Raw genomic sequence first — 25547 nt, 5'->3', positions numbered from 1 at the left:
GAGGAAAAAATGTTGTGTTTCTTGAAAAGATGTTTGTGCTGGGGTTTGTTTCTGGCCCTTTACTTGGAAGCTGTTTCTCCATATTTATAAGACATGGTTCCTTAATGTGACATGTTAAGGAGGTAGCTAATTGTCATGCATATAAATTAAGACGACACGTATCCTAAACGTGTCTTTCTAAAATGATTTGCACCCAGGTGTCACCATATGTACTCGTGTGTCCCTCATGAGACGTGTTCGCATGTCTTCTTCGTGAGAGACTGATGTAATGCCTTGTAAGATTGCGAGGTGCTGAAGTTTCACCTCACAAGGTTGTTGGTTGGAACACCCTGCAACCTTGCGAGGCATTATATCGATCTCTCGCCAGGAAGGCATGCAAACATGCCTCGTTGGGGACACACGAACACATATGATGACCCTTAGGTGCAAATCCTGTTAAAAAGACATGTCTAGGATATATGACACCTAACTACTTCCTTATCATGTCACATTAGGGAAACATGTCTTATAAATAAGGAAGAACCGCTCCGAAGGAGAGGGGCAGAAATAAACCTCAACAATTTACTTAAGAATGAAGGTGGATTCGGGGTAAAAAAATCTAGTAAGCTGGAATAAAGTTGTAGTATTCTTACTTCTAAGACCTCATTGTGGGTTGTTTAGGTGACTGAAACTAAGGTTTGTAGGCTTAGATTATGGGGTATTTCTAAGCCTGTGGGTAGCAATTGGACTTGGAAAAACATTCTATAATTAAGAGAAATGTTCATGCCATATATACACTATAATTTGGAGGCTAAGAAGAGTTTCTCATTCTGGTACGATCTGTGGATTAATGGTAAAGATATAAGTGATTTATTTCCAAACATCAGTATCAAGGATACTAAAGTTAGAAGAGTAGCTTGTGTTAGTGAGGCTTGGAGAGAGGGAAGATAGAGGTTGCCCAACCCTTTGAATGATGTCACTTAGGAAGCTTGGAATGAGGTTAAAAAGAACAATGGAGAAACAATTAGAGAAGATGAGATTATTTGGGTTCCTTCTAAGACTGGTCAGTATACTATAAATATTAAGTCTGGTTGAGAAGTCCTATGTAATAAAAGGCAAAATGTGAGTTAAGGACACATTGGAAATGAAAACAAGGCTTAAGAAATGGGGCTTGATGAATGATGAGAAATGTTAAGGTAAACTCCTGTAGGGTTGAAAGCATATTCTTTTAGGTGCAATGTAGGTTGATGTACTGCCTAGATGTGGTGTTAATAGAAGGCCCAGTATTTGGAGAAGAGAAGTGAGATGGTTTTCAAAGAAAGCTATTAGAAAAAGCCTAAAGGTTCAGCTGTGTCGAAATGCATTTTTGGCATTGACATACTATAAATAACAGGAGCGGAACTTGGTCTTTTAAAACTTGGATAGTAAAAAGGACATAGTTATAGGAAAAATTGAGGGCTGTATTAGTCTGAATTTGTTGTATAGTTCTAATAGTATTCGTATGCAGTACATAGATAGATGAAAATAATTGTATAGGTTATTGGTTTTTTTTTAACCGCGAGGTGGTAGTCCACCTTATCTTTTAATAATGTGGTTTGGGGTTTGATCCCCATTTATGAGAATGGAGCATATTTTTATTGAGAATGAAAACTTTATTCTCGATTTTAAGACAAAATTTATGAAAGCCTTCCATTTGCTTCTCTTCGATGGAAGTTTTATTTTTCCAGAGTGTGTACTAATTTTTGACCTGATTCTTCTTCTGATGATCAATTCAACTTTTGATAAAAAAAGATATACCTTGATTATATTTCATCTCTTCAACAAGTTTAGTAATGAGTATAACGGTCTTATTGTTCTGATGAAGAAAAGAACATATGATTAGCTTTTCAAGAAATTTCCAAACGACAATTTCAACCAAAGTCTTTCAATTTCTTAGTTTACTATATTCAACTCTATGTGTTCCTTTATCCGTAGAGTACATTGAATGTACAGAAATGACTATAGTAGAGTTTACATTATTCAGTATTAATATTTATCTTTGTAGCTCCAAAAGTTTATGAAAAATAATCTTATAAAATTGTCATTTTATTTTAAAATTTTTTATATAAGTTTTTAAAAATATTTTAAAAAAGTGATGAGACTCAAGCTTTGAATATTAGAATGTAAGCACAACTCATATTTTAAATAAGTGTGGAGTTTAGTGTATTGTCAAATCAACATAATAATAATTTGTATATTGCATGTTAAAAGAAGGAAGTACATGTAAAATACATGCATGGTATCTTGACAAAAATGAGTGTTGAGTTTATTTTTTCTTTCGCCTAACTAATTGCATTTAAAAAAGTGGAAGTTGGTTCACATGATTGTCGACTTTCACTATATTAAAACCCAATCGATCTTCTTTTATTCTCACCCAAAATTATTTAAAACTCTTTAACTTTTAAGTTCTCCAACTATTTAACCCTAAAAAACAATTAATGTTATTTAAATATATTCTAAGGAGAAAATGGTTGATTACATAGCCAATAATGTGTGGTAAACTCCTGAGTTATTTTTTTTTTTAAATTAGTTATCATTGAAATATTTTTTTAGATTTTTCAATTTATAATCTTATTTGTTTGTGATTTTTGAACAACTAATAGATCAAATTCTCCTATCCTGATAGAATTTAAAGTTCCCAGCTCCCAATGGATGTATCCGGGAACACTCGGAGGATGTCAGTCTTTATGTGGCTTCTAAATAAGAGAAGTTTCATGACATTCTTGAATTTGTTGTGGCCTTGGTCGAAAGATGAAGACCAAAAACTTTTACCTTCCATTTGCCTTGTGTGGAAGCCATCATCAATTTTAAAGATGCTGCTTTAATAATTGTCCTGTTGATTAATGGTGTAACACCCTTTTACCCGTATCCGACATTGGAATAGGGTATGAGGTGCTACTGATCTTAAACACATGCAACCATACATTTTCGAGTTATGAAATTTCGTTCCAATTTATTTGGGACAAATCTGTGCACTTTAGAAGACTTTATAAAATCTCAAAACAGTCAGGGACACACGCCCGTGTGGAAGGGTAACACGCCCATTGTCTTCTTAACATGGCTATGTTGAAGGCCCGTGTGGCTCACACGGCCTGAACATATCAGGACACGCCCGTGTCCCTAACCCGTGCGAATTTATTTTTTGATTTGAACCTACAGGGGTTTTCACACAGCTTGACACTCGCCCATGTCTATGACCCGTTTCCTCACGCGGCCATGACACGTCGGTGTCTCAGCCCTTGTGTAAAAACCTTGACATTCTGTTTCTAACATTAACAGCCCTTTAGGGGCATACGGCCATGGTACACGTTCGTGTACTAGGTCGTGTCCTCCACACTGTTGGGATACACGGCCGTGTCTCCGCCTGTGTGGTTACTACTAGGCATTTTATTTTTCCAACTTTAGGTGCAAGGGACACAGGGCCTTACCATAGGCCCATGGGGCAAGCCGTGTGTCACACACGGTCTAGCCATATGCCCGTGTGGACAAAAACAAGGCTATTTACTAGGCATTTTTGCCACCCTTGCTTGCACCTACCTACACAACATCAACCAAAACCATTCCAAGCATAACACATATAACCAAAACAACCACAACCATGAGAATTTTCATCAAATGCATTTAATAATAATATTAGCCAACATTAATGGCCTATACAAAATGAATATCACATCCATATGAGCCAACACTTATGGCTAAACTAACATGGCACTAAACAAAAGATCAAGTCCCTATACATGCCATACTCAAAACATTTAAACTAGCTATACCAAAAGCTTCAGGTGATAGTGTGATCGATGCCTCTGGCATCCCTTGATTCCCGATATTAACTTGACGGCACTATAAGAAAATGAAAATGAGAGTGAGTAAGCATAAAGCTTAGTAAGTTACATGTAAATAAATAACAACGTCAACCACGCATATTTAGACACATTGCATGTTATAAACCAATACAACATTCTAGAGCGCACAAAGATAGATATCACCACATACTTATACATCACAAATATAAACCAAGGAATTTCAAAATCATCCCGAAATCATTTTCATAGGTAGAACTTACTCATGTATTTCTTACCATTAAGGCATCATAACTAAACTCATATCTCATAATTTTTGAATAAAAACCTGTACCACTCACAACATGATTATATCATTCCATATCTTTATGATAAGCCTTAAAAATAACCTGTGAAATCCTTTGGAATACTAAAGGATATCCGATAAACCTTGTACAAGAGGGTAAATTGCCGATGCTATGTCCTAGACATGGTCTTACACTGGCTCACATGTCGAGGCCGATGCCATGTCCCAGACATAGTCTTACACTAGCTCTCGCCTCATTGCCGATGCCATGTCCCAGACATGGTATTACATTGGCTCACATGTTGAGGCCGATGCCATGTCCCAGACATGTTTTTACACTGGCTCTCATATTGTGGCCTACGTCATGTCCCAGGCATGGTCTTACACTAGCACACAATCAATGCTGATGTCAATTCCAAACATGGTATCAATGCTGATGTCAATTCCAAACATGGTCTTACACTGGCTTTCATAACATTTTCGATGTCATGTTCCAAACATGGTCTCTCATAACATTTTCGATGTCATGTTCCTAATATGGTCTTACACTGGCACACGAAATGTGACAGATGCCATATCCCAGAATGGTCTTACACTAGTACACATATCCCCCCAAATGTCATGGCATATATATCCAATCTATTCCTAGGTTCAATCGGCATAAGCAATTTCAACTATATTTCGCAAAATTAATCATTCAACACTTAATAACGATAAAGTTGCCTTACTTACATACAACTTACCTTGGTATACAAAAAGTGGACGACTAATTGGCTTTAGTCTACTAGCTTAGCCTTTCTCCGGTCTAGGTCAGGATTTTGTATTTCTTGATCTAAAATGATCAAAATTCACTAATTTAATCAACATATTAATCAATTGATTTCATAATTCATATTTTGGAAAAATAACCATTTTGCCCCTAGACTTTCACAAAATTACTATTTTATCCCTAGGCTCGTAAATCGATTTTTATCAAATTTTCTCACTAACCAAGCCTAGCCAAATTCTTTTTATACTAGAAGCAGCCCAAAATTTGAATTATTACTCATACTTATCACTTATTTTGTCATCTTTACAAAATGGTCCACTTTTTGGTGTTTTAATAAAAATTCTTTCACAAAAGTTGTTTATTTAACAACTAAGATTCATTTTCTTCCATAAAAATTCAACAAAAAACATGAATTATCTCATAGAAAAACCCTATACTTTCAACTATTTTTCAAAATAGTCCATTCAATAGCTAGATTATGCTACAAGGGTCCCAAAAGTACAAAAATTATCAAGAAAGACCATCAAAATCACTTACTTGTAAGGGGTAAAGAGTGGCTGAAATTTTGAAGCTTTAAAACCCCCAAAATAGCTGAAATTTTGGTGGTGAAAAGAAGGGATGAAAAGATGAAGTCTTTTGTTTTATTTTAATCTTATTACCAGTTAAAATAGGTCACCAAATTTCATCTAATTTTGACTTTTTGATTTTCTTTGTCTCTATGGCCAGCCATGCCATTAATAAAGGCTTGTTTTCTCTTTAAAGATCCCTAATTTTGGTTCTCTAGCTATTTGAAACCTTTAGCTAATGATATAAAACTTTTGTCCCTTATACGATTTAGTCCTTTTTTGAAATGAAGCATGCAATCGCTAAAATTATTTCACCAAAAATTTCATGCACTCATATAAACATGCTATAACACATAAAATAGTATTAAAAATAATTTTTCCTACCTCGGGTTAGTTGTTCCAAAACCACTGTTCCGACTAGGTCCAAAATCGGGTTGTTATAAATGGAAAGGCTATGATAGGACCTAGTGGCATAAAAAAGAAGACAAGTGCAAGCTATTGCTAAGATGGCATGTCGTCAAAAGAAATGTCGAAGGAATTAGATGGGTGTCGGTTGAAGTGTATGTAGTCGAAGAAGCTTGTCGAAATGACCCCTCCGTCTCATACAACTATTGAGGAGATGGATCAATACACTAGAGCTTGGATGCTTTGGATGATAGGAGGAATATTTTTACTAGACAAGTTTGGGAATAATGTCCATACCATGTTTCTTTGTATAGGGTGCTTACCAGGGTTGCTTGTAAAGCAATCGACTAGGTCAATAGTTGTTGCTTGCTTCAACAAACACGGGCATGGATATGCATGTTGTGGTTAGCATGCAACACCCTAAAGACGATCCAGAAGTCTGATCGGATCTAGAACATTACAATGGTCACTAGAGCGACCAATTAACAGATCCTAAACACATACCAAAGCTACATTGAATAATGTCTTTATGAAAGCAAGCATTTGCAGAGACTTTTAGTGATGCTGCTCAATCACAAAATTTTCAATCCAACTTTTACTTGAAAAAATTTGGTCCATGCGTGTCATCATTGCGCAAGTGTCATGTTAATCTTTTCGGTCCCAACTAAGGGATCATACTTGGAGCCACTGTTGTTAGAATTGTAAAATAAATCTAAAATAAAACTTAATAAACTAAGATCTATCATGTCAAATCATAAAGAATAAATTAAGAATAAAACTAGATGCAGAAACTTACCTGAATCCATGAATTCCTTGAAGTTTTTTTTTTATCTTGGGGATTTGATCTTCCAAATTAGCACAGAACAAATTCAGATAATATTTCTTGTGTGTATTTTAGAGACCATAACCCTAATATATATAACTTTGGCATATTAGCCCTAATTCCTAATTAGCCCATCATTAATTAGAATTCAATTACTAGAGTATCTACACATATTTGATCCATACTTTATTTAATAATTAAAGCCCTAAAAACTTTAACTAAATTAGATCGCTTTTAATTTAGGATCATCTATTATCATAGTAAATAATATGTAATTAACCTTATTATATATGTGATTTCCATATTTTCCAACAACTGTTCCAACATTTTAGCTTTTCCGCCTTTTCTACCTACCATCCTATTGGATCATTGTACCATGATGGTGAGAGATTATTTCGTGCTTACATCCCACTCCAATGATGGAAATAACTTTGAAAAATTTGGAGTTTTTATAGCTTTTCAATCAGTTGAGCCTGACTACACCTTAGCCATTGCATCCCTTGTATCGCTGATAAGGCAAACAATTGAGTAGATAAAGTTCTTCTGACCTGCATTTGAAACAACCGATGTGTGGGGAAATGATGCACCAAACAAGGGTCCACGGTGATGAAATCTGCCTTGAAATAGGCATCCATCAGGTTGTAGTACTCATCTGCCACGTTAACGTCATGTTCTTTTTTCTTCGTGTAATTTTTGACAAATTGATGGTTAATGATATTTCAATTAATTTTATTTGCGTTCATTTATCAACTCTTGAAGTTATTAAGTTAGGTTGAGGCTATGATATTTGCAAAGTAAATAAAGATGCAATTTAAGCACTTGTATATGTAATAACACAATGTTAAAATACAAGGTTTAGGGACGTTAACATGGGATTTGCCAATGATGATTAGTGTAATATACTGTTGCATATAAGTAACATTGCAATTGCACACGATAATGTTGTCTTTTAGAACGGAAAACATTGATTGTAGTTGAGCATTTTAATAAAGCCAATTGAAGATGAAAATGGGGAATACATTATGCACAGATTACTTCGATGTGAAACAAAGGACAGATTTGCAAAACGGGCGAATATATATTATGCATACCATCCATTTTGCATATGATTTTTCGTGTCGGTAATGAATGAGCCTCCGAAGCTCACGAATGAAAGACTAGCAACACTTGATATGGCTTGAAGACAAAGAGATTCCCTTTTCCCTATCCTCTAAAATTGATTTTGTGACCAAACAACGAGGTTCTCATTGAAAAGAACACATATGAATATTTAGTCAAAAGATGTTTATATGTACCTTTGAAATATGACTACAACAAAGGATTGAGTTGGATCTATTTATAGCCATTAAAATAAAAGAAATTAACAATGGTGGTTAGTATTCATGAAATCAAATAACTGGACAATCAAGTATGTCTAGTTCAAGACTTTTTTAGGGTTGAAAGTTTCCTGAAACTTAGACTTTTCATTCTAAACACTATAGCCATGTATGTTAGAGTTAATAACCTTTTTTCAAGGCTAAAATATTATTGAATCCTAGTCTTGAAATCTTAATGAAGCCAGAATCCACTTTTATGGGCTAAGTCAACTTCCAAAACTTTTTGCAACCATGATGCCTTCAAACAGTAACAATGTATCGATTGAGTATACTAATATTTTTACTCTATTGAGCTTTTTACTAACTCAACATCATCAAGGCATTAGTTGATCTATCGAGTATATTGAGGTGAAATGAGTTATAACTTAACTACAGATGGTACGAGTCCACTTGCTCTTGTCAATATTGTTGTTTAACATGACGGTTTGACATCCTAAATCTTAATGAAGCCATTAGCCAATTAGATATGTAAGATCAAATGTCAAAAGGTAAATTGACTATTCACCTTTATTACGATAACACCTGCATCGAGACTAACAACAATTGAGGGACTCTATTTCTTAAAGAAAATCAAAAGATAAATGAAGAACAATTAGGAACAAAGTTATTGGGATAATTATACTATAATGGTAAAAGAATGAAAAGTATAAAAGATTAAGATAACAGCTAAATCCCATAGACTCGAAAAATTCTTTAATAATGTTATAAGTTCTAATATCTAATGTGTGTAAAGATAAATAGGAGTCATACTTAACAAAAACTTAGCGGAAAAAGAGAGGAGCCAGAAAGTAGAGTTAAAAGATACATAAATTATCTTATTTCAATTTTTTCGTCATTTTACGAGGAAAACATATTCTTTTCATTTATGTGTAAAATATTTTACTTTGACCCATTTTATTTTATAAAATAGAATTTTACATAAATTTAGAATATTTTTAATATAATAGTATTTGACTCCTAATATTTTTTGGAAAATTATTAAAATATAGAAAATCGTGTTAATTAATAATATTGAAAAAATAATATTGAAAATTATCTTATAAATATAATAACTTTAATATTAAAAATCGAATCTTTTATCTCAGTTAAAAGTCTCTTATCTTCTTTAATATTAACCTATTTGAAGGACTCTTGCTAAAATTTGATAAATAATTTTGAGAAAATTTTGTATTGAGCTTTTGGATTTTGCTAATTTTTTTATATTTTGTATTTTTTTCTTTATTCGTGAGTTTTTATCCTAATCGGAATCATCCCCCACCACGATCACGTAGACCGACTTCAGCTGTTGTCTCCTTTATTATTATTATTTTTTTAACTTTAAAATTATATATATCAGAAGTTCGGAACAGTAGAAGTGTGGCTTCTCCAATTATTTTACTAGGGTTTTTACAGAGAAGAAAGCATAACTGGTTTCAATTTCTATTCATATTCTCTGTTTCTTGCTACTTTGGTTTTCTCGGAAGCATGGGAAGAAACGTTATCTCTGATGAAGAAGGTTAAACCCGCGGAAATCAAACCCCTAACTTCTTTTTCTTTAATTTTCACTATTGAAGTTCTATCTTTTTCTCAAAGATTCTCTGTTTTGATTTTGGGTTCATTCTTGCAGATGAGTTGGAGGTCGACGAGGAAGGAGAGCCGATGGAAGGGGACAATATCAATGACCGCGACCCTGATGACGAGGATGAAGAAGACGGTATTACTTAGTTTTTCTTAGATCTGATTTCTCATTTCAGAGCTTGGGCATAGCTTTCTAAATTCTGGGTTCTGTTTTTTAGTTAACTTTTTTTAAGAGAAATAATGAAAATGAAGAAAATCAGGGCTAAATGGCATGATGAATATAATATTTTGGGGAGGGGGTGTTGAAGTGTTTTTCTTTTTTTGTTAATTGTTCTTGAATTATTTTTATTTATTTATTTATGTTTGGTTTGAGCAGAGGATGGGCAGGATGAGTATGAGAATGATGGATTCATAGTTGATGATGTGGAGGATGAAGATGTAGATGAAGATGAAGAGAGGGAAGATAGTGACGAAGAGAGGAGGAAGAAAAAGAAAAAAAGAAAGAAGAAGTTAATATTTTTTCCTCCTATGATAATATGTGATTGCTACACTTGTTCAAAAGAAAACTTCATATGATGTTCCTAGGTCCAACAGGTTAGCTTCGCCAATTTCTGATGTTTTATATCAATGTTTTCAGGGAAGCTGAGGACCTTGATGAAGATGACTATGAGCTTCTACGGGAGAATGATGTTAATGTACCGAAGGTTGTAAGATTTTGTTTCCCTACCCTAATGAACACATTATGATTGTTAAATTTCTATATCATTTAATCATTTATGTTTTGAAATGGAATATTGTACATCATTTAACTTCATTCCATTGTTATTGAAATTTGATCATATTGACTGGTTTTATCCCTGTTGAATTGAAAATTGTTATGCAATAAAACATTAAACTGAAGACAATGGTTCAAATTTAACATCTGTTTTGTTGCACAGCTCGATTAACTATTTATTTGGGGTTTTGGTTCATCTTTTTTTTTTATTTAATCCAGGGAAGCAAGAAATTTAAGCGGTTAAAAAAGGCTCGGAGAGATTTTGATGAGGAGCAATTTGGACTTTCTGATGATGAGTTTGATGGGGGCATGAAGGGTAGCGCAACTGCTGAGGAAAAGCTTAAGCGTACTCTATTTGGTGATGATGATGGTTTGTGCATTGAACATACTGTCCATTATCATTATTATTTTTATGCAGTTTTGAAGAACTATCTGGTTGATATATGCAATGTTTTAGGACAACCTCTTGAAGATATTGCTGAAGATGAAGAGCCAATAGAAGAGGAAGAGGATGGAGATATGGGTGAAGAAGATGAAATGGCAGACTTTATTGTAGAAGAAGATGAGGAGCATGGAGCTTCTGTTAGGTATAACTTTTGTACAGCATGAATACGGAGTCCTTTATACATTTAATTTTGGACTTTTGGAGTTCTCTTTATTAAATAACTTGTTTGCAGACGGAAGAAGATGAAGAATAAGAAGTCAAGGCATGCACCGGATGTTTCATCATCTGCTTTAAAGGAAGCTATAGATATCTTTGGTGATGTGGATGAACTCCTGCTGTTACGCAAACAGGGCTTAGATTCTAGTGAGCAGAAAGAAGGGCGACTTGAAGATCAATTTGAACCAACTGTTCTTTCTGAAAAGTACATGACCGAAAAGGATGACCAAATTCGGATGACTGATATTCCAGAAAGAATGCAGGTTTGTTGATTTGGTTTAAAAAGTGTTACAAATATATTATGTTTTCCTTTATTCTCTTAATGCAAGTCTTGATTGGCTTTACTTTTCTGTTTCCAGATCTCAGAGGAAAGCACCGGCACTCCTCCAATAGATGAACTTAGCATAATTGAAGAGAGCACCTGGATATTTAACCAACTTATAAATGGTGCAGTACCATTATTTGGTAAAGAAAGGCAGGATCATTTTATAAACAAGGATGACATTATGAGATTTTTGGATCTAACTCATGTACAGAAGTTAGATGTTAGTACTTCCTGACTTGATTGATAAATGATTTATCTCATGTGCTGGTTTATATTTTCTTAGTATTCTTGAATTCTTTCTTGCTTGCAGATTCCCTTTATTGCGATGTATCGCAAGGAGCAGTGTCTTAGTCTGCTTCAAGATCCTGAGCAACATGAGGTTGATGATGATCAGGATAAATCTGAAAAAGCACCTACAATGAAGTGGCACAGGGTAACTGGCTTGTCATGGAACTATGAATTTGTATATAACCAAGCCATAATTTATGGAAAGGTTTTGTTTTTTTTGTGGTTAACAGCTACAATGCTTCTATTTAGGTGCTTTGGGCAATTCAGGACCTTGACCGAAAATGGCTGCTTCTTCAAAAGAGAAAGAGTGGTCTTCAGTCGCACTACAATAAGCGGTTTGAAGAAGAATCACGACGCATATATGATGAAACAAGACTTAATTTGAACCAACAGCTTTTTGAATCAATTCTTAAAGATCTCAGGGGAGCAGAGTCAGAAAGGGAAGTTGACGATGTTGATGCCAAGTTTAACTTGCATTTCCCACCTGGGGAAGTTGGTGTTGATGAAGGTCAATATAAGAGGCCCAAGAGGAGATCACAATATAGTATTTGCAATAAGGCTGGCCTGTGGGAGGTTGCGAGCAAGTTTGGATACAGTGCTGAGCAACTTGGAGCACATCTATCTCTGGAAAAGATGGTGAGTATGATTTGTAGTTTCTGTTATATTGTGTTGAGATCTAATGTTGCTTCATTTAATTGTAGGATGATGAGTTGGAAGATGCAAAGGAGACACCAGAGGAGATAGCTTCAAATTTTACATGTGCAATGTTTGAGACTCCACAAGCTGTCCTTAAAGGAGCCAGGCATATGGTATACATTGTTATTCTAAGCAAATACTGTAATATTGTTGATAATAAATCTCATTGTACCATGTGTAGTTATTTATGTTTTTAATTTCCTAGGCTGCGGTTGAGATAAGCTGTGAGCCGTCTGTCAAGAGATGTGTTCGGAATATCTTTATGGATAATGCTGTAGTATCAACCAGCCCTACCCCTGATGGAAAAATAGCCATTGATTCTTTCCATCAGTTTGCTGGTGTGAAATGGTTGCGTGAAAAACCTTTGACCAGATTTGATGATGCACAATGGCTCCTTATCCAGAAGGCTGAAGAGGAGAAGCTTCTTCAAGTAACTATTAAGCTGCCAGAAAAGTTTCTTAATAAGTTGATTAAAGAATGTAACGACCAATATCTTAGTAATGGTGTTAGCAAATCTGCTCAACAATGGAATGAGCAGAGAAAGCTGATACTGCATGATGCTCTTTTTGGTTTTCTTTTACCCTCAATGGAGAAAGAAGCAAGGTCCTTGTTGGCAAGTAGAGCTAAGAACCGGTTACTTTTGGAATATGGCAAGGACTTGTGGAATAAGGTTTCTGTGGGGCCTTATCAAAAGAAAGAAAGTGATGTTAGTTCTGATGAGGAAACTGCACCGCGAGTCATGGCCTGCTGTTGGGGCCCTGGGAAGCCTGCAACCACTTTTGTGATGTTGGATTCATCTGGGGAGGTGCTTGATGTGCTTTATACTGCTGCTCTTACATTACGGTCTCAAAATGTACATGATCAGCAACGCAAGAAAAATGATCAGCAACGTGTTTTGAAGTTCATGACCGATCATCAACCACACGTTGTTGTTCTTGGAGCTGTGAATTTGTCTTGTACTCGATTGAAGGATGATATCTATGAGGTAGGCTTATCATTGTTGACATGTTAGGTGTTTTCTCCGTTTGTCTAAAATGATTTGTGTATTTTATCTTTTAGTTTTGTTTTCTTCAGTAAAAGAAACACTTCTTGTTTTCTTAGTATTTTATCTAGGTTATTTGGTTTCTACTACTTGTTAGGTTGCTAATCTTGCTTGAAATGTCGTTTGACTAAATTTCTTAAAGCCTTGAGGAGGCTGATTATCTTTAATCAAGTGCATGAATCATTTCAGAAAATCTGATTGTTTTTTACTAAAGATGGTTCTATCATTTTAGAGTATTCAGTGTTTCTTTATATAGTTTCTCCATTTCTTATGCTGCTTATTTGTTTGATTCTTCACCAGATTATTTTTAAGATGGTTGAGGAAAATCCTAGAGATGTTGGGCATGAAATGGATGAGCTCAGCATAGTATATGGGGATGAATCTCTACCCCGTCTCTATGAAAATTCTAGGATTTCAACAGATCAGCTCCCTGGCCAGTCAGGTAGGACAGATTCTCATATTCACAAAATTATACCCATCTTTGTTGAACTGTTCTATTACAAAGTTTTTATCCATCTTTTTCTGTTGATGAGGATGTTCTGTCTTTTATATGAATGATATTAGGCATTGTTAGGCGGGCTGTTGCCCTTGGGCGTTATCTTCAAAATCCATTAGCGATGGTTGCCACATTGTGTGGCCCAGGGAAGGAGATACTCTCTTGGAAGCTTAATCCAATGGAGAACTTCCTCACGGCAGATGAGAAGTATGGCATGATTGAACAGGTTTTGGTTGATGTCACAAATCAGGTGGGCCTTGATGCTAATTTGGCTGCTAGTCATGAATGGTTGTTTGCTCCTTTGCAATTCATTTCTGGTCTTGGACCTAGAAAGGCGGCATCACTGCAGAGATCATTGGTCAGAGTTGGAACAATTTTTACTAGGAAAGACTTTTTGTCAGCCCATGGACTTGATAAGAAGGTGTTTGTTAATGCGGTAGCCTTTCTGCGCGTCAGACGGAGTGGGCTTGCTGCCAACAGCAGCCAGTTCATTGATTTGCTGGATGACACTAGAATACATCCAGAATCTTATCTTGTTGCCCAAGAGTTGGCCAAAGATGTTTATGATGAGGATCTTAAGGGTGATAATGACGATGAGGATGCATTGGAGATGGCAATAGAACATGTTAGGGACCGGCCTGGTTTGTTGAAAAGGCTTCGTCTTGAGAACTATCTAAAAAGCAAGGATCGACAAAATAAGAGGGAGACCTTTTATGATATAAGGAGGGAATTAATTCAGGGCTTCCAGGATTGGCGTAAACCGTATAAGGAGCCCAGTCAGGATGAGGAGTTCTTTATGATTTCAGGTGAAACGGAGGATACCCTGGCAGAAGGTCGAATTGTGCAAGCTACAGTTAGAAGAGTGCAAGGTGGAAGAGCTATATGTGCACTTGAATCTGGATTGACTGGGATTATTATGAAAGAAGACTATGCAGATGATTGGAGAGATATAATTGAGTTATCTGATAGGCTGCGTGAAGGTGACATCTTGACCTGCAAGATTAAATCAATTCAAAAGAATAGATATCAAGTGTTCCTGGTTTGCAAAGATAGTGAGATGAGAAGCAGTCGACACCAGAATGTCCAGAACCTAGATCCTTACTATCATGAGGAGCGAAGCAGCATTCAAAGTGAGCAAGAGAAAGCTCGTAAAGAGAAGGAGCTGGCGAAGAAGCATTTTAAGCCCAGGATGATTGTCCATCCACGCTTCCAAAATATTACTGCAGATGAAGCTGTGGAGGTATGTTACAAGTAATGGAACTTTTTAAGTCAACGTGGAGTCTGTTTGAATTGAATTTATTGTATAATGAAAATTAAAAAGCCCAAAGAATATACAAAATTAACAGAACATATCTCAGTTGTGTCAAGGAGTGTGCACATGCATTATATTTATGCCATAACGCCAAGCAACAAAAGCTCTCTAAACCCTTTCAGCAAGTCACATTGATTAGGTGTACATGAGGTGTGTTTTGATGCTCGTTTTGTTAGACAATAGGCATAAAAAACCCATGTGATGGAAATTCTTTAGTTTCTTCTTTCTTTTTTTTACTTTCTTCATTAGTTGTTCCTTTACTCGTAAGAAGGGGCATAATTTCGAACTCTACTTCTCAATCTGAGTATTCAACAATTCATACTGGCCAACAAACGAAAAAGGGACTTTCCATGTTTTATAGAAGATCATAATTATATGTTAATCTTGTTATGTATATACAGAGACACATACAAATACATGCAAATATACATGTTGCACCCTAAGTCGGGCAAGTGCTTTTTTTTTTTTGCCACCTTGTGTCAGGTAATATCTATGTCCTTGCACCTTGAGTGTGCTTTGCACGCCCTTGACAGCACTGCGCATCCCCATAACTTAGATCTTCTGATGCTGTTGCACATCAGGCAGTATGCATTTATTATCCAATCCTGCTTTTGAGTTTTGATTGCTTCAGTGCCTGAATCGTTCTAAAAAATTCCACATTTCCTTATGGCTTTTATTACGTTTTCCTTTCATGACAGTATTTATGCGACAAGGAACCTGGAGAAAGTATAGTCCGTCCCAGTTCTCGTGGACCTTCTTATTTGACTTTAACTCTCAAAGTCTATGGTGGGGTTTACGCCCATAAAGAAATAGTTGAAGGTGGTAAAGAGCACAAGGACATCACCAGCCTGCTTCGCATTGGGAAGACATTGAAAATTGGGGAAGACACTTTCGAGGATTTGGATGAGGTAACTCTTTATTTAAAATGCTTGTTTTCCTGAGATTCCCCTTCTTAAAACTTTGAAGGGGTGTGAATTGAGTGGAAATAACCATGGAAATAACCATGTAAGCATGGTGTTGCATGGGAGTTAGGTTGTAGTGGGGAGTCCTTTCCAGTTGTAGAAATGAAGGATGAACTTTCTAATTTGACCATAGGAGCTCAAAAATTGATTGTTGTTTTACTGTTATCATTATACAATAAATCCGTTTGTCCATGCTTCAAATATTGTGGTTTTCTATTAGAGAATTCTAAACTTGGAATAAATTATTGTTCTTTCGTAGAAAAAAGTCGTGGTTGGCTCCTTGACGAACTGATGTCTTGACTTTTGGCTCTCTTTAACGAGATGTATATCTTTTCTTTTTAGTCAATGTTTCTTATTATTTTAAGATGTCTAGCTAATCCTTATTTATTATCTTTAATGAGTAGAATGCTAAATTCGGAGAGTAAAATCAATATTATTAAAAAAAAAAAAAAATTTCTTGGATGAAACAGTTGGTGCTATCATCTAATGGATTTTACTGTTAATATGTTTTAGAGGCATAGAAATCCATGTAATGGATGTCTGTTGATAAAATTTAAATTGCAGGTGATGGATCGATATGTTGATCCCCTTGTGTCTCATCTGAAGGCAATGCTGAGTTATCGTAAATTCAGGAAGGGAACTAAATCAGAGGTTGATAAGCTTCTAACAATCGAGAGACAAGAGTATCCTATGAGGATTGTCTATTGTTTTGGCATTTCTCATGAACATCCTGGCACTTTCATTCTTACTTATATACGAAGTACAAATCCGCATCATGAGTATGTTGGTTTATATCCCAAGGGATTCAAGTTCAGAAAAAGGATGTTTGAGGATATTGATCGTCTAGTTGCATATTTCCAGAGGCATATCGATGATCCACAGAATGAGTCAGCTCCATCAATAAGATCAGTTGCAGCAATGGTACCAATGCGGAGCCCTGCTGCTGGATCCTCTGCTGGGGCATCTACCGGTAGTGGTTGGGGTGGTCCAACCAATGAAGGCAGTTGGAGAGGCCAATCTTCCGACAGGGGGCAATCTTCCACTCCAGGGTCAAGAACTGGTAAGTTTTGAAACATTTAAGATGAAATTTTGGACACAAGATCTTTTCATTAGTTAATTTCGGTGAAGAACTTTTCATTTGTTTATAGTAGTGAGTAAAAGTTCATTCTAAATGCTAGTCCTTTTATTGTATGCGTTTTGTACATTCAAGTGTATTTTCGTTTTGAGTTGCTCGTCTCCTTTTTGTCTAACGTTTAGCTGGTTTGTTTGGTATAAGGGCGAAACGATTACAGAAATAGCAGTAGTCGAGATGGGCATCCAAGTGGTGCACCACGGCCCTATGGTGGACGGGGACGTGGTAGGGGTTCATATAATAGCAGCAGGGGACATAATGAGGGGCAGGATTCATCATACAATGGAACTCCGAAACGGGATTCAGGTAACAAAAAAGGGGAAGATGGTTGGGGTAATTTCCCAGGTGCTAAAGTTCAAAACTCTCCAGGTAGGGAAGCTTTCCCTGGTGGTTGGGGTGGCAGTGCCGGAACCCAAAGTGGCAGTGGCAGTGGCAGTGGTTGGCAATGACAAAGGTGATTTGGACTGCTGACTGGTCCCCAAAGGTAGTAATATTATTATCTACTTGGAGGATAGCTGTAGTGTTAGGTGTAGGGGGTTTAGTTTTGAATTCACAATTGAAATTATTGCTTTGCTTGCTGACTGAATAATAAACTGAAACATGTAGTTGTAGTTATAGTGTATTTGTACATGTATAAATTGGATCAAAAAGATACATCTGATACGACCAATGTATCTTTTTAGTTTTTTCTTTGGCATGAACATTCATTTTTCAGTATTTTGATCTTCTTGTAACAATAGTACTCATGTTCTCACGAATGGAAACCTGAAATTTGTCTCTATATCATCTCCCTGACTAGATTATTTGATTGACTATTTCATTTCTCCCATTTTTTTACAAGAAGAGTTTCCCTAGATGGGGATTTTCCACTTGCCTCGAGAGTTTGAACTCAAAAGTGCCTAAATGAGGATTATCCACTTGCTCTCCTGAGAGTTTGAACTCTGAAGTGGTTTTATTGCTAGACATTCTTTTACCACAAGCATCTAAAAATTATATAATACAATATTATTATTACTATGTATTTAATGTCGTATGATATAATATTTTTTTATATTATTATGTATTTAATGTAAAAAATTATATAAAATAATATTCTTACTTTATTTTATTATGTAGCTAAAGTAATATGAAAATTACATGTATAATATATTAAAAGATCTTAATGACAAATATACAAAATTAACATTTAATTTCTTAAATAATATGAACGAATGGTAGAGATGAAATTGACTCGATTCAGATCGAATTTGGAGAAAAATCATGGTTACCATACAATAAAATAAAATTGATGTCAAATTCACCGGTCCATGTCAGTTCAATTAGTCGGCTTTTATTATTATCCTTTAGAATAAGTTTTATACAGTAGTATTTTAAAGTTATTTTTATTAATTTAAATACAGAATATTTATTTTATTTTTTAAAAATAATTATATACTAAGTAAAAGACAGTTTTCAATTCCGTTTGGATAGTTAAGATTTAGATTCATATTTCCAATCAAATTATTAAAATATATAAATTAATATAACACTTAAAGTTTATTCCAACCTAATTCAAGCATGAATATCACTCAAACTGAGAAATTATTTTATGTATTCTTTTCGTCACATCATTTATGATTTCGTTCAATTAAAAGAGAACATATTATTTTTAATTTGAAAGTTTAGTCTAAATGTACATTTGATGTGAAAAAATGTTGATGTATCCTCTTCTACTTAGATGGGACCATGGATGATATGGTGAAAAGGGTCTATAAAATAATTCCTGAAGCTACATTTAAAATTTTTTGTGGATTTAATTAATATATTTTAAGCTATTTATTGAGTTAAGTTATGTTATTACATGTATAATTTTATGTCGTATTATTATTTTTATATATTATTTTAAAAAATCAGTTAATAGATTTAAATACCGATTCTTGTTTGTATCAAGATTAAAATTTTGAAATTTGAAAATTATAAAAACTAAAAATGATCTAATTCGAGAACATAATTTACACTTAATACATTATTAATAGTAAAATTTAACCAAACAAAATTAATTACTACGGTTTGAATTTAGATTACAATTGAAATTTCAAATTTCGGAAAGTGTATTAAAATAACATTTAAATTAAATTTTTTACCAAAAAACAAAGTGATAAATTGAAGTGCAGAGTAGAGGGACTAATATCAGCAATTAACCCTTATAAAAACCCTTGATTTCCATTTGCTGTAAATAGTGAGTGAGCCGAAGCCCTGCAGTAAGTGGGCTGCTTCTTCAGTTGCTTAAACGCTGAACCAATATTCCCAAGGATGGCGAAAATCCCTCTCAGAAATCTGCTTTCACTCATCCAAAAACGCTTCCTTCATACCCACCCTACCCTTTCTTCTATTTCAAAGCCCCGCCCTTCAAGCTCTGCTCTTCCACTCTCCAAACGCCTCATAATACCCCGAGACGCCGCCCCTGAATCCTTATCCCTCTTCAAAAATTTGGAATCTTACGGATTCAACACTACCCAAATCGCCACATTGGTCGAAAAAAGCCCCGAAATCGTGCATTCCAGATTTAACTCAAAGTTTAAGCCCAGGCTCGAGTATCTAATCGAAAAGGGTTTTAAAGGTAAGCTTTTGCCTGAATTCATTCTATCGAATCCTTTGATTCTTTCTCGAAGCTTGGATGCTCAGATTAAGCATCTTTAGAGTTTTTATCCTAATTTTTGAAAGCTGATGAAATCCCGGTAGCTATTAGACGATCGTCTTCATAGTTGTTGACTTTGAATCTGAATTCCATTGTGCGACGAAATGTTGAGTTGATGATTAGTGAAGGAGTTGCTGCTAGTAGGATATCGAAATTGTTAGTATTACAACCTAGGGTCATTTTGTAAAGCCATGCTCGAATGGTTTACGCCATTAAAACCATTAAAGAAATCGGTCTAGAGCCGGCAGAATCTAGGTTTATACATGCTCTTAGGGTTATTTGTTCAGTTAGCAACGCTAATTGGAAGAAACAAGTTGAAGCATTTATGAGCCTAGGATGGAGTAAAGAGGAAATTTTTATTACTTTAAGGAAATACCCTCTTTGTTAGTATTACAACCTAGGGTCATTTTGCAAAGCCATGCTCGAATGGTTTACGCCATTAAAACCATTAAAGAAATCGGTCTAGAGCCGGCAGAATCTAGGTTTATACATGCTCTTAGGGTTATTTGTTCAGTTAGCAACGCTAATTGGAAGAAAAAAGTTGAAGCATTTATGAGCCTAGGATGGAGTAAAGAGGAAATTTTTATTACTTTAAGGAAATACCCTCTTTGTTAGTATTACAACCTAGGGTCATTTTGCAAAGCCATGCTCGAATGGTTTACGCCATTAAAACCATTAAAGAAATCGGTCTAGAGCCGGCAGAATCTAGGTTTATACATGCTCTTAGGGTTATTTGTTCAGTTAGCAACGCTAATTGGAAGAAAAAAGTTGAAGCATTTATGAGCCTAGGATGGAGTAAAGAGGAAATTTTTATTACTTTAAGGAAATACCCTCTTTGTTTAGCTTGTTCCAAAAGGAAACTCCGGTTTTTGATGGATTTTTATGTGAATATAATGAAGTTGGATGCCAAACAATTAAATCGTACCCGAAATTGCTTCTGTTTTCGGCTGATAAACGGATTGTTGCCAGGTATAAGGTTTTGAAGGTTTTGGAGTCGATGAAACTTATCAAAGAAGGTAAGAAGATTGTTTGGATTATGACATTGTCTGAACATGATTTTTTGGAGCAATATATAACTAAGAACAAGGACAAAATTCCAGGTTTGTTGGATTTGTACCAGCAGGCTAAGAAGAGAAAAACAAGCGGGGACAAGAGTAAAACAATTGATCCTGTATCAGCAAGTTTAACTTTGTAGTTCATAGTTGTCCAGATCTATGTTACTCAGATTCAGGGTGAGTGCCTGCTGCTGATTATGTGTTCTGATATGGGTAAGTTTTTCAATATATTTGTTGGACCGTATTTATATAACCATGTATGTTAAGAAAAGGAAAACCAGCAGGGGGCAAGAATGAGGCAACTAATCCCAAAATCAGCAAGTTTGACTCTAGTTTGTAGTTGCCTAGACATGTGTTACTCATGTCGGATACTGAATATGTGACCGGTATGGTAAGATTTTCGATATATTTGAAAGATGGTACTCTTACAACCATGTTCAACCAAACACAAATGCTACAGGTGGGTACTTTAGGAACATGAAGTATCCGGGCCATATAGACCTATGGACATTCCTGTTTGACCGGTTCTAAAATGTATTCGTGGTATTCATATTTTCATTGCCTAATATGATTTTTGTGGCCATTATATTTTTTGTTTTTTTCTTTTGTGGATCGTACTCTTTGTTATATTATGACCTTGATTGCCTGAAAAACTCATAATTTTGTCCTGCCAATTCGTGTTTTCTTATCTTGTTCTTGTATTATTCAATAAGTTATGTTATATTTATATAACTTTTGATTGGTTAGTATTTGTACTGTATAGATTTTACTAATGTTTGTGTATCTGCTGTGTCATGTGGTGTTTTAGTTGTGTTTTCTTTTTCGTGCTGCATCATGTTAACCGTGTTCAGCATTGCCAGAATCCTATTGGGATAATTCATTGTTTCAACATTGTCAAGGTCCAAAATTCTAATTAGGCCAATCAAGTATAGTCTAGATGTATTTAGGGATGACAAAGAAAAAACCCGAATCTGACCCAATTAGTTAGAGTTGCATTCTTTTTAGAAATCGGGTTTGGAGCGGGGTGGGCTGGGTGAAATTAAAAAATATATATAATGGGGTTGGGCTCAGGTTTGAGGTAAATCCACTCGTCCTACTTTGCAATATTTACTAAAATACCCCTGATATATATATATATATATATTAAGTTTTTGCTTCAATAAAAAATTATGTATATATTAAGTTTTAGGTCTAAGCTCAAAAAATTTAATCTTAGTTTCTTCAAAATGCAAATTAAAACAATTAAAAAATGTGATCTTAATTGTTTCAAAATAAAAATAGGAAATTAAATTAAATTCAAATATGGTTGGGGTGGAGTCGAGTTTTCTATTAAAATCTTTTTGGAGAGGTAGCTTCACACCTATGGATGTTTGAGTTTAAAGTGCATATCAATGTCTTTAAGTTTTCTGTGCGCTTTTGAAATCATATGATATGATTATTGTACTTTGATACTTGTAGGTGTTTTCATGGTGTAATATTTGAAAATTAAATGGAAATAATTTAATTTAAATCTGAAATGATTGTGGATAAAGCTAACTTTATATAAATATGCAATCATAAAATCTAAACAAATTTGGTTCTATGTTGAATTAGAGGTGTGTTGATGCTAGAAATGTTTGACAACTTAGTTGTACCCATGTACCTCCCGTTATCAAATTTTCGATTGGTTGGTATATATAGTTGAGAATTTGTCATTTTGGCTTGCCCCTATACAAGGTGGTGTACAAGGGATGTAGAGTGGGGAACGAGAAAGTGAATAGTTTCCTTGTGATTTTACAGTTGTGTGGATGATATCAACTTCTGTTCATTGCGTTTATATCCTCTAAATCTCTTAGGTTTTTTCTAGCTATAAGGTAAAATTAGAACCATTACTTCAAAAACCCATTATTTTTGTATGTGTTTTATTTATACTGATATTTTGTAATTTATTAGGTGGTTCAAGCATTTTGATCATACAACATACCAATCTATACAAGGAGTAATTAATAGGGAATCCAATAATGTGGTAATTTGTTTTTATGTGGTCGAGTTTGTTTGGTTTAATTAATATGATATTATGATGGAATTTAAATTTAATATTTTTTTCATCATTTCTGTAGTTTTAGTATATAGCGCACCAAGTGAGAGAGATTGCAACTATATTATATGCTTTCACTGTTTACACATCCCTTATATGGATTTCTTGCTTCGAGTGACATTAGTTGTGTTGGGTATTACGACAGTTTGGGATAGTCCAAGAAATTTTGGCAGATTTAGAGAACATGGATTACTATCATCCTATAAATTTGCATTTAATTTAGAAGTGCAATTGGACCGTTAGATTTGTACGACACGTGACACATTGGAGTAATCATCTCCAACATAGGCCACAAAGTGCATTGATCGAGAATGACTTTTTTGCTGTTTTTGAGATATATATGAAATGGTTTAGGGTCAACGGTAAACCGCACATGTATCCGTTTAGATAAGTTCCATAATTTTGGATCAATCACTCAGTTTTTGAACATCGGAGGAGGAACGTGGAAGCATGGACCCAACAAACCATTCGAGGTCAAGTTGGAGGAGGGAGGAATCTATAACTGTTTCGTGGCATAAGTGTATTCGTAAACAAAAGTTTTAGGGTTGGGCAAAATGGTCGCGGTTGATATAGATGTCAGACTTGAGGTAAAGGCCAAGGCAAAGGCTTTCTTGCTGAAGATTCCCTAGCTATTGTACCTTTCGGTCATGACTTTGCAGATGTAATGGTTGATCCTGGATTTGCCCAGATAATAGAAGATTCGATGCACCAAGCAGATCAGGAATGATATATATATATATATATATTTTATTTTGTTGTATTACGCTTTTTTTGATCTGACAATTGAATGTATTTATGAAGTTGGATTAAATAAACATAAAAACCTCCCACAATCCATTTTTATTCATTTCGTTTAGGATTTAGTGTTTCAATCATTTATACTACATGTATGTTAGACAAGTAGAAGAAGAAAATTTTATCGAGTGCAGTAAAAATTGGCATAAAATAATATGTCAACCAATGCAATTGGACAATACATATATGTTTATTCATTCAAGGGAAAAATGGCATAAACCATTTACCTAATTCCACTAAAAAAGATTCACCCTATGATTGATTCAAGTGACTAATATAACTATCTATGTATGGTTCAGACGTTATGCATGTCGCCACAATTACAAGGACTGTAACGTAGGTATGTCGTAAACACTATCCCTTTTTCCTAACATCTAGCATTTAACCGTGTTTGAAAATCGTTTAGAAAATAAGTTAAGAGTTAGACATAGCAAAAATTCAAAACTTTTTTTTAAGATCAATCTTTATCGTGATATCTATAGTAATATATTTGATCAAATTAAATACTTATGTTTCGAGCCTTGATGAGAGGTTGAAATCACAAATGGCTCTAGAAAGGTGCCCAAATTTGTTGTTCGATCTAAACTAGAGTTTAAATCATTCAAGTTTTCAACCAGATGATATACTCTGCCATTCACTACCTCAAAAACCCGAACAACGAAAGGTAAGTCAACTTCTATTTGGGGATCCCAAAACCGAAAAATAACTTCTAAATTTGAATTATAATTGCTAGATAAATGCAATTACAATCTCACAAAGTTCAAAATAAAAACTCAACAAAAATATAATTTATTAGTATATTGTACGTATATTTCTCGACACATATGATTTATATACAAAAGTATTTGCAAGAGTTATACTTGTATTTGAAATACATAAAATGAATTATTTTAGGGAATTCAATTCCAATTAGGACTACCGGTAGCTCCTTGATATTACCCCATAATTGTAATTATAATCTCGTAAATTTAGAATAAAAACTCAATAATAATAGAATTTATTTGAGTACTAAAATAAATTCCACTAATATCCGATAGAGTGTTCCTTGGTATATTATGTATATATTTTTCGACATATATAGGATTTATTTAGAGGAGTATTGCACGAGTTATACTTGTATGTGTAATACATAAAATATGTGCCTACACATTCTAGCCTTGGTGGATTAGTTGAGTCGGTCCATGTTCGGTTTAATTATATGTGCTCACTTGAATTTAAAAAAAAAAAACTAAACTAAACTTATATAAGTATTCAACCCAACAATAAAATATTCTTCCAAAATTAAATATGTGCTCACGTCTCTTGAATTCATTAATTCAATGTGCAAATTAATTTAATTGTTTGAATAAAAATTATTGTGAACTATTTAATTTAATTCTTATTTTGGACTTTATTATTTAATTTATTTATCAAATTAAGTAATAATCCAAAGAAATTAAATTAATCTCAAGTTATTTTTTCGAGAAAATGCATTTATCATGGATATCCATTTATGCAATCTATTTCTCATATTTTGTTAAATCAATTAATTTAATTTGTTCTTGTTATTTAACTGTTTAGTTATAATGAGCTAGCAAAGGGATTAATCGAACATATCTAATTATGACTTAAATAATTTGTAATTATGTTTTGACTTTTGTTTATTAATTACAAA

At 34.4% G+C, this 25547-nt stretch overlaps 2 protein-coding genes across 6 annotated transcripts; both read left to right on the top strand.

The window, feature by feature from the left end:
• Positions 1 to 9168: 9168 nt before the first annotated feature.
• Positions 9169 to 18070, top strand: LOC108450561 (transcription elongation factor SPT6 homolog). 2 transcript variants are annotated; one of them, XM_053019625.1, is made up of 18 exons: positions 9169 to 9538; positions 9650 to 9736; positions 9977 to 10109; positions 10238 to 10304; positions 10595 to 10745; positions 10833 to 10962; positions 11053 to 11299; positions 11396 to 11581; positions 11672 to 11794; positions 11899 to 12285; positions 12351 to 12458; positions 12551 to 13330; positions 13688 to 13829; positions 13952 to 15123; positions 15894 to 16103; positions 16722 to 17217; positions 17434 to 17595; positions 17659 to 18070. In XM_053019625.1, exons 1-18 carry the CDS (start codon positions 9508 to 9510, stop codon positions 17736 to 17738), a joined length of 4692 nt encoding a protein of 1563 aa, XP_052875585.1. In that variant the 5' UTR covers positions 9169 to 9507; the 3' UTR covers positions 17739 to 18070. The 2 variants fall into 2 exon arrangements, with proteins under 2 accessions (XP_052875585.1, XP_017603733.1); XM_017748244.2 differs by having other exon boundaries at positions 17434 to 18070.
• A 1410-nt stretch (positions 18071 to 19480) lies between these two features.
• Positions 19481 to 23941, top strand: LOC108480120 (uncharacterized). 4 transcript variants are annotated; one of them, XR_008271707.1, is made up of 3 exons: positions 19481 to 19888; positions 22954 to 23026; positions 23518 to 23941. XR_008271707.1 is itself a non-coding variant. In XM_017783114.2 (2 exons), exons 1-2 carry the CDS (start codon positions 19582 to 19584, stop codon positions 23598 to 23600), a joined length of 390 nt encoding a protein of 129 aa, XP_017638603.1. In that variant the 5' UTR covers positions 19482 to 19581; the 3' UTR covers positions 23601 to 23941. The 4 variants fall into 4 exon arrangements, 1 of the variants encoding a protein (XP_017638603.1); XR_008271706.1 differs by having other exon boundaries at positions 23453 to 23941; XR_008271705.1 differs by lacking the exons at positions 22954 to 23026; positions 23518 to 23941 and adding exons at positions 20936 to 20982; positions 21067 to 21674.
• The last annotated feature ends 1606 nt before the right edge of the window (positions 23942 to 25547 follow it).

This window comes from Gossypium arboreum, chromosome 10, assembly GCF_025698485.1.
Source record: "Gossypium arboreum isolate Shixiya-1 chromosome 10, ASM2569848v2, whole genome shotgun sequence".
Taxonomy (NCBI): domain Eukaryota; kingdom Viridiplantae; phylum Streptophyta; class Magnoliopsida; order Malvales; family Malvaceae; genus Gossypium; species Gossypium arboreum.
This window is presented reverse-complemented; position numbering and strand designations above follow the sequence as displayed.